Source organism: Crocodylus porosus, unplaced genomic scaffold (genome assembly GCF_001723895.1).
Source record: "Crocodylus porosus isolate Cpor-Errol unplaced genomic scaffold, CroPor_comp1, whole genome shotgun sequence".
Lineage (NCBI taxonomy): Eukaryota > Metazoa > Chordata > Crocodylia > Crocodylidae > Crocodylus > Crocodylus porosus.
Window position 1 is genome coordinate 15,373,151 of NW_017728927.1, and position 9,929 is coordinate 15,383,079.

Below are 9,929 nucleotides of genomic sequence, written 5' to 3' on the forward strand. Positions count from 1 at the left end.
CCGGCCGCTTCGCGGCGTCGCCCTTGTCCGCGCCCTTCTCCAGCGAGTGCGAGCTGAGGTTGGAGCCGGGGTCGCTGCTGAAGTCCTGCAGGATCCGCAGCGTGTGCTTGCTGGGCCAGCCCGGCTCGGCGCCGCTCCGCGCCCGCGGCTTGCCCCAGCCCGCCGCCTCCTCGGCGGCGCCGTGGGAGCAGGAGCAGCCCGCCTTGCCCGCCCGCCTCTCCAGCTTGGGCAGCAGGTCGATCATGATGTGCATGGTGCAGGCGACGAGGAACACCATCAGGATGAGCACGCGGAACTTGCGCACCAGGAGCATCTTCATGGCCAAGGTGGCTGGGGGGAGGGGGCGGCGCCGGGCTCTTTCACAGAAAAAGCTTATCGAGGCTCAGTCCTTCCTCTCCTTTCGGCCGGCTCGGTTTGTGTTTTCCCCTCCCTCCCCCCGCTCTCTTTCCCGGTGGGATCAACCGCAACCAAGGAGCGACCGAGTCAATACGGCACCAGCCAGGGAGAGGCTAAGAGCCATAGGTCCTCATGTCTCTGGGCTGAATCCCGGCGCTCAGCCGAAAGAAGAGCAATAATTAGAGCTAGATGGATAGGTATGGGAGGGCTGGAGGGCTTCCGATCAGTTGGAAAACCCAGGCGACGGCATGCCGATGATTTGTAAACCCATCTGTTCGCACCTGGATGGGGTGCTGGTGGTACGGGGCTCGCGGGAGTGCGAGGCAAGGGGGGCTCGGGCTGCAACACGAGATGCGCGCATCTGATGGAGCTAAACAAAAAATAGCCGAGGAGGCATCGCATTCGTCAAACCTGTGAAACAATCATCATCATCGTTAAGAGAAAAAAAAAAAAAAAAGGTTTCGAGACAAGAAGGGCAAACGAAACAAAACAAAAAAGCATCCACCAGATCTGGCTGGGTCGAAAACGCTGCTTGCTATCCTTTAGGCAGTGATGCAGTGGGACCCCCCCTCCCTCTCTTGCTTTCTCTCTCTTCTGCGAGACTGTTTATAAACACTGGCTGGAGAAGGGTTTTCTCAGGCTGGTTCCGGCTTCTTCATCCATCGCATCCCGGGCTTGGGCTCTGGCACCTAGGACCACATCCAGGTGGCTGCTGTATCCGAGCGGGGTTGCCTGGGATTGCCTGCCCAGGCTTGGGCTCGTTGGCTTCCGGACTGCCGGGTAGCACTGCTGCAGCGCGGCGAGATGGGCTCGGAAGGAGGGAGAGGAGAGAAACTAACAGGAGAAATCGGCAGCGGTTCTTCCTAGCAAGCGAGCTCCCGTCTCTGATCGCTGCCGGCACTTAGGGATCTGCCCTTTAAAAAGAGAAAGGAAGGAAGGAAGGGAAAGAGAAAAGAAAGCAAGCAGAGGGGGGGAGGAGAGAGAGATCTTTGGCAGGTGCACAGTGAAAACCCCTTTCAGCTCCACTGAATGCTGGAGACTGGTTGGACTAGTAGCGCTGCAGCTCCAGCCTTCGGTGGGTGTGTTAAATATTATGAGCAAGCCATGAATCCAGCCTTCCAGACGTCACAGTTAAGAGATTGGCTAAATAAACGCTACAGTGATAGTAACAGGAAAACCTCAACCAAAAGCCCTTTCCTTTCCCCCCACCCTCCCCTCTCTCTCATTCTACTGCAGCTCCAAGCGGGGCAAGGAGAGGGCGTCTGTTTCTCAAAGGTTTGCAAAAAAAAAAAAAAATGCTAATAGCATTGCAAAGTATTAGTACAGTCTGGCTGCCTAGACTCGGGAACATGAATTCTGCTATGTCATTGTCTGGATGGGAGACGGCATTTTCTAAAGCAAATCTACTTCTTTCCCTCACCCCCCTCTGCCGAACAAGGTCAAACTGTACAGCTCCGCTTCTGTTCCTCCCCAATCTTTAGTTTTAATCTGAGGTCCTCTGGACTGTAATCATCTTTCAGTGGACTGCAGTGTAATAATCCTTCCCTCCGGTTACATTAGCCGCACGGGCTACCCTTTGATGGCCAGATAGTCTGATGGCAAATGAGATTAGACGCTCAAGAGCACCCTGCGTCTAGGAGAGACGCTGAAAGCTGTCTCTGCTGAGTTAAATAAGGGGGAAGGAGATTTTGAGACTCGATTCTGGGTCCAGTTGCCGGCTCCACTGGAAGCTTCATACATGAGCAAAGACACGGCACTTTAATCTCTCTTTGCCTCAGTCTTCCATGTGGGAAGTGGGGACAATAGTGCTCTCTTTCTTCGCCTTTTTTGGGGAAGGCAGCGCCCCCTGACAGTTGTCCAGGGACCTGTCTGACTCTGGAATATGATTAATAAGATAAAATACCCATCCCCTGCTGCCTTTTACACAGACACTGAATGTACTGACTTACATTTACGTGCCACGTGAGCTATGAGAGAATCACGTTCTTGGATACAGCACAGTTAAATCACTGAGCTCTTCTCCTTGAACCTCAGAGCGAACCTCAGCGAGGTTAAAGGCAGCATTTTGTTCTAAAGGCCTCCTGTCATTTTTCACAATGGGAACATCTGCTTTGCCAAGGTGAGAAATGGCTCTAAAAATATCGAGGTGAGCGGGCCCTACCGTCTAAGCTCTCCAAAGCAGGCGGGCCTTTGACTTCAGCCGGGCTCAGGGCGAAACCAGCAGTCTGCTGACGGGGAATACTTCAGAGAAGTGGAGCAGGCGTTCGCATACAGCTCTTTAGGTTGCTGTACTGCTATTAAGCAAGCTGCACTTCTGCAGTATTTCACTTGAAATACAGCTTGGAGCTGACCTCGCAGTACAAAAGTCCTTATTTGCATATGCGTTCCTAGGCACGTGTTCATACCTAATCGCAACCAATTATTCCGGGCTCTTGCTGCCGTTCTTGAAGGTAAAACTGCTATCGACATCGCCTGAGAATTGGGATTTCTGAATCCTCCCACTGATTTGCTTGGAGATCTGGGCAAGTCGCTTATACTTCCGGGCGTTATATTTTAGGCCCACCACGGAGAAGTACAGTGAGGCTCAATTAATTGATTCAAGATGATCAATTCAATGCTTTTTGCCTTTATTTCTGTTTAGTCCTAGGTCTACTCAATCCTTTACCCCTAGCGCCTTCTCACAAGTCAACACAGGTATGTTTTGAGCTCACGTTCTTGTACAGGGCTGAGTCCCGCATGAAGAAAAATTGCATTTCGAACTGGTCCAGTTGTGAACAGTAGGGCATAGATAAGGCATCACAAGAAGTCTGGGAGGAAAAGAACAGATTGCTAAGGCAGTTTAGATGCCTCAGGCTTTTAATAGCATTGCCCAGGCTTTCAAAGATTTGGTTTTCTTACAAACATAACCATATACCAGCTCATGAGGAGTGACGAAATCCCTCCCTCTTCCCTTTTAGCACCAGCTCTAATAGACTCCTCAGATAGCACTTCCACATCAGGTCTGAAATGTAGCTATAGCAGGCCTCAAAAATACCTAGAAATCATTTTTTTTTAAAATGAGGAAACACCCCTGAGGCTCACTTAACAAGAAAGGAGTTGGGAAACACAGAAATCTCTATTTTGTTCATTTTCTCCCCATATATACCATTCCTGTTCCATCACCCTATGAAGTAGACCACGGTCTGGGGCAGACGTTGCATAAACCAGTTTGAGCCAAAGTCTGGTACTACATTCAACCAGGTTTATCTCAACCCAGTTTCAGCCTTTTTGAAACTGGTTTATGTGCACTGAATGTCTGTTCTGTTACCGGTTTAAATCAGTTTCTAATCACTTAAAGTAGTTCATGTGTAATGTGTGTCCCTAGCCCATGTGGCTGGCACTTCATATAACATGCACCACACACACGTTTTTCACTGCCCATGTGGTGCCGGGACCAACAGTGGGTTTATAGTGCATCTATGGGGCAAAAACCTCCATGGCGAATTTCAAAGTTTGAAAAACCATGAAGTTGCGAACAAACATATCTGTAACAAGGGGGTGAGGGTAGAGCAGAACCTGGAAATACTGAAAGACCTACATTAGACCAAAATTATTGGAAGTACCATCCAAATACTCTAACCTGATAACAAACCAAGAGATGGAAACTGTCTTCAGTGCCCCAGTGGCTTCCAACTTTCACCCCTTGCAAATGTTTCTCAGGGCACCAGGGCCGCATGAGCCAGACACAATGCATTTTGAAGCACCCTAAGGCTTGTCTCGGTCCTTCACAACTGCTGTGGTTTTCCATTGACATGTCTTCTTGATGATAAGATGCCATTTTGAGGTCGAGGGGGAAAAAAAAAAGAGAGGATTTGTTAACTTTTCTAGGAGTCCTTTGATTCCCCTTACTACCTAGGGATGTTAATAAAGTAGAATTGTTTTAATTCCTTTATTTCTTCTGTCACCTTGCATTGCTATTTCTAAATACAGATGTGGGCATAGAATGGAGGTGTCTTGGGGTGGTATTAGGCAGCACATGATTGTGGCTCCTAGCACTAGCTACTGCCTCTCTACTGCCCCCCCCCCCCCAATGTAAAAGTCTAATTCCAGTAAGCATAAATATATGTCAAGTCTTACTCCTTCAGTGGAACACCACCCATGCCTTAAGGTGCACCCATGTGTTAGTGCTTGCTGGATTGGATCGATCAATAGATCTGTATTGCCACTAGCACCAACATGTCCTGCTCTAAAGCTTTTGTTGGCGCTTTTGGCAGAGCAGTAACTCCCTAAATCTATCACTAATTGCTTTAAGAGGTTTGCTATAATGGACAACAGCCTTTTCAGCTTGGCATGCCTAATTAAATGTGAGTGTTTACGTTTAATGTGTGTCTGAATGAGAGCAGAGACATGGGATGCTTTAAGCACATTGTGCGTGGCTGTTTCTTATCCTCTGCTTCTTTCAGTGCTCGTGTGGGGTAAAGGACGCCAGGGAATCCTGGTGTGAGGAACCAGGAAGAGCAGGTCCTATTGCTTCCCTGTACTACTCTTTTGGAGGCAGAAGGATGTGCGTTGTCCAAACTCTCTGAGAGAATAATCTTCTCAGTCTCATGTGGCTCTCAGGAAACATGCTGCTTCCTCTTGGTTGGTGGCATTAATTTGCCTGGTGCTACACCTCACCAGTCATAGGCCTCCATACTTGCAAGCAAGCTGAGGAAGTATGGGTTGCTTGGATGAATGGACTGTAAGGTGGATAGAAAGCTGGCTGGATTGTCAAGCTCAGTGGGTAGTAATCAATGGCTCAATGTCTAGCTGGCAGCTGATATCAAATGGAGTGCCCCAAGGGTTGGTGCTCCATCCGATTTTGTTCAATATCTTCATTAATGATCTGGAAGATGGGATGGATTGCGCCCTCAGCAAGTTTGTGGATGACCCAAGCTGGGGGTAGATACGCTGGAGGGTAGGGCTAGGATTCAGTGTGACCTAGACAATTTGGAGGATTGGACCAAAAGGAATCTCATGAGGTTCAACAAGGACAGGTGCAAAGTCCTGCACTTTTAGGAAGGAAAAATCCAATGTACTAATACAGGTTGGGGACCAGCTGGCTAAGAAGCAGCTCTTCAGAAAAGGACCTGGGGTTTACAGTAGACAACAAGATGGAGATGAGTCAACAGTGTGCCCTGGTTGCCAAGAAGGCTAACAGCATACTGGGCTGTATCAGCAGGAGCTTTGCTAGCAGATCAAGGAAAGTAATTATTCTGCTGTGTTCACCACTGGTGAGGCCACATCTGGAGTACTGTGTCCAGTTTTGGGCCGCAACAACAGAAAGGATGTGGTCAAGTTGGAAAGAGTCCAGCGGAGAACAACAAAGATAGTTCGGGGGATGCGGCACATGACTTACGAGGAGAGGCTGTGGGAACTGGGTTTATTTAGTTTGGAGAAGAGAAGACTGAGAGGGGATTTGGTAACTACCTGAAGGTAGTTTAGCTCCACAGAGGATGGAGCTAAACTGTTCTTAGTGGTGACAGATGACAGAACAAGGAGCAATGGTCTCAAGTTGCAGTAACAGAGGTTTAGGGTGGGTATTAGGAAAAAACTTTCTCACAAGGAGAGTGGTGCAGCACTGGAAGAAGTTACCCAAAGACGTGGTGGAATCTTCAAACTTGGAGGTTTTTACAGCCTGGCTTGACAAAGCCTTGGCTGGGATGCTGTAGTTGGGGATGGTCCTGCCTGAGCAGAGGGTTGGACTAGATGACCTCCTGAGGTCCCTTCCAACTCTAATTTTCTATGATTCTATGAAAGGCTATGGATGCAGGGTGCGCTCATTTTCTCTTTGAAAAATGCTCAGTGCTTCTCAGGCAAAACACTTTCCAATTTGTGATGACAGGGTGCTATAATCCAAAGTGTCCTTATTCCGTGTAATCAAACATGTAAACAACTCAAGGAGTTCTTTGTGTTTCCGTACTGAGTAACCTACCACCACAGCTGAGCAAGCAGAACAACCAGCCAATGTTCACCAACCAACGAAGGGCTGGAACGTAACCTCTGCTTTCAGGGAGGCAGCTTTTTATATCCCTTTATGTTGCTATTCTCTCCCCTTACTCTTTTCTAACTCCAGCATTGGAGGAATCTGATTTCCGTCCCTGTCCTTACTACTTAGGTCAGGCTTCTAGACCCTGAATCTGTCAAGGGACGGAAATTACACATAAACCAGTACAAGTGATCAGAAGCCAGTCCAAGTCTGTAACACAACAGAAGTTCAGTGCACATAAACCACTTTCAGAATGGCCCAAACCAGTTTAAAATAAACCTGGATGGATGTAGTACCAGACTTAACTGATTTAGGTTAAAATCGTTTATTGAATTTCTGTCCCAGATCCCCTCCAGATTCAAGTTAATTCACAGTCCCCCAGCATCCCAGGATGCTTTGCACCTCCGCCGCAAAGCCTGGGCCAAAGCTAGCCTACCCACTCTGTGAGGCGGGGAGCTGTCTGCTCCAGCCAAGCAGGGAGGCATACTCACCTGGCTTCTGGCCTGGGCCACTGCAGGCATGTGGCTGCATTTCCAGAATTAAAAGTGAATGTCTGTTCACTTGTTTATTGGTTCAATTCATCCTCCAGCTTTTTGACTGTCTGTAGTTAGCCTTAATGATCAACATTGTTCTCTGGTTGGGAAACCAAGGACATGAAACTGGGGCATTCATTACCCAGCGTGGGCTATTTTTCCTTCTTCGTTCCCCATGTAGGATATGGGTCCCAGCAGGTTCCAACTCAGTGGGGAAAGCAGCACCTTTACATACCTATTCCCCATCCACATGCCTAGGAGGAGAGATACAAATAATGGTTTTGCAGATTTTGGTCTCATCTCTAAAACCCACTGGGTACGTCTAAAGGAGTTCCTCCCTTGACAGCTTGCTGTGGGTTCATAGAGCAAGTAACAATCTTATATTTTCATTCAAAGTGTTTGAATGAACATGGAACTAACAGAAACTGAAGATTTCAGTTGCTTCTTGTCTGCAGCTCATACTGGCACATCAAACAGGGTTAGCCCCCAGGTTTAGCCCCAACAGGTTTAGCCCCAAGCCCCATGTACCTGAACTCTAAGACATGTATAACGACCCAGTTTCAGTGGGCTCAACAATTACTTGAGGTTGTTTGTTGTGCATTTTTATTTGTTGAGACATAGGGCACTGGAAGAAAAATGCAAATATTTCCCCTTATCCGAACTTGCATATGGAACTTAAGTACAGGGCCAGCAGCTTTTCATTTTCTGCTGTGTTGCACGGTGGACAAACATTACCCCTGATAATTCCTAGCATCACATAAACAAGGAAATAATGAGCTCTTAATGGAATATCATGGCATTAATAAGTTATTGAATGCAGATAATTTCAAACAACAGAAGTCCCTCACCATTATCCCTTTATTAACTTCTTTTGATTTCTTGGCTATTGGACCAAAGTCAACAGTCTTCTGCCTCCTCTGAAGTATAATTTGAGTGTTATTGGAATTTCACATGAAATGACTGTAATCACATGTGAGATTGTTTTGCATATGGTCATTAAATACATACATTTTTTAAATACCCTAGCCTTGGTTTCACATAACAGTTCAGCTATATGTCAGGTCTTATCTTCATAGAGGGATCCCTTCTCCCTTTTCTTTGAGCGGGAATTAATAGTTCATTTTTTGTTAATAACATTGAGCAGACATTTGTTCTCTAATTTACCTTCTTGCCTTGCTGAGGAATAGCAATGCCCATTAAATGGAAGAACTCATTTTGGGAACCCAGTGAAACCCAGTTTATGCCCAGCCACATACTGGGCACGTCTATACGTGTGCTTTAATGCGCATTAGCCTATTTGGTTTTAGAAGCATGGCATGTAAAGGGCAAACATGATGGCAAAGACTGCAAGCTATGGCTTGCCCACATTTTTCTTTCAACACTGTTTTTTGTTGGTAGGCTCTCAACTCCAGGCAAAGCATTTTCTCATGCTGAAAGTTGTTTGCCTGATGTCTCCTCCTCTGTTATTTCAGATGAGGGAACTGTCTCCCTCCTCAAAGCAGGATCTGTCTGCTCAGTCTTAATCTATGCTCCCTTTTATGAGGCTACATTACTACATCCTGGATCTGTTTCCTGTGTCCTGCCTTATAACACCCCCCACCTCCCCAGCAGCAGGTAATAGGCATGGAACAAGGGTTGCAAATTGGGCTCTGGTGCTATGAAACAAACCTTCATTTTTAAGGTATGTGCTTGAACCATCCACTAAGAGAAAGAAATCACTGTTTCTATTTTTCATTCGTAACTCCTGGCTTATTTATGGGAGATTGGCCACAACAGTCTGCAGTTCTCATTGGCTTCACGGCAAAGCAAACGTGCCCACAGCATTGCTTCCACTGCATTTCAGTTCAGAACTTTTGTTAGATGCTGTATATATTTTCTGCCATCATGTCCAGATCTCCCAAAGCATCAAATACGCTGCCTGGCTAGTCATCCCTTTCCCCTAATGGTTTTGCTAAGGTTGATTGGAGGTGCATTGAGCTGGAAGCCTGAGCTAAATAGTAATGAAAGGGACTGACATGCGATCAGCTTTCATGGTTGTAAGCAAAGCTGGGCTGCCCTGTTTAAGTGTCACAGCACCCAGCACATTTGAGCCCATCATGAAAACACATCTCTGGCTTTGATTCATTTCCAGCGACCAAATCTTCCGGCTCTGGCCTTTCATTTTGAATGTGCGTGTTCTTTAATTTTTTTGTACCATCCAAGCTGCATGTGCAAATGTAGGAGCTGGATGGAAAAACTGGATGTCAAAAATTCACTTTCCCGATCAAATCAATGAAATGGAGCCTGTTTGGCCTGTTTATTTCTTACTAAGAAGCGGTCACAGCAGCAAGTGAAGGGGTTAGATCCCCCCAGTTGGTGTAAATTGATTTCAGCGAAGCAGAATCTAACAACACCGGCTGAGAATCAGCCCCAGAATCGGCTCTTACCTTGATCAGAACAAAGACCTACCTGTTTATATAAGAACATACCTATTGTTGTTTCTAAAGCTATTTCATTTGGGCTCTTCAGGTATGTGCATTTCCTCTATTCATTCTTGTGTAGAAAGAATGTGATATAGAGCTATGGTGGGTCTGAAAAATTCACTTCTTAAGCAATAGGATGTTATATTGAAAATTGACTGTTAGGAAAATGTGTTATTATCTAAAAATGATTATTTTAAACTAAGTCAAAACAAATTATCTCGACATGCATGGCATGATAGCACGCACAATTTGAGCGATTGTAATTTCATCCTGCTATAATAAAATTGATTCCTATAAGAAATGTGATCAAATCAACTGCATTCCTTGCAGACTTTCTTGAAATACACTTAACTCAAACAACAGAGTATGAATAAATCTTTCTCTCTCTCTCTCTCTTTTAAATATATAAAATGTTGTTCAGTAAATTGCAGGCAGCACTGTTTTGCAGATTCATTGAAGTCAGTGAAGCTACATCATTTTATAGCAGAAAAGGGTATGTCTGAAAAGTGCATGTCCAAATGCTAGATCAGA

The 9,929-nt window shown here is 46.2% G+C and overlaps 1 protein-coding gene across 1 annotated transcript in view; it reads right to left on the reverse strand.

Annotated features, from left to right (window-relative positions):
• Positions 1-1,645, reverse strand: part of FAM20C (FAM20C, golgi associated secretory pathway kinase) — an 82,406-nt gene extending 80,761 nt beyond the window's left edge. Inside the window, 1 exon segment of the mRNA XM_019542091.1 lies at positions 1-1,645. This exon segment is cut by the window's left edge and continues 8 nt beyond it. Coding sequence (XP_019397636.1) covers positions 1-319 — 319 coding nt within the window. The 5' untranslated portion in view covers positions 320-1,645.
• Positions 1,646-9,929: the final 8,284 nt, after the last annotated feature.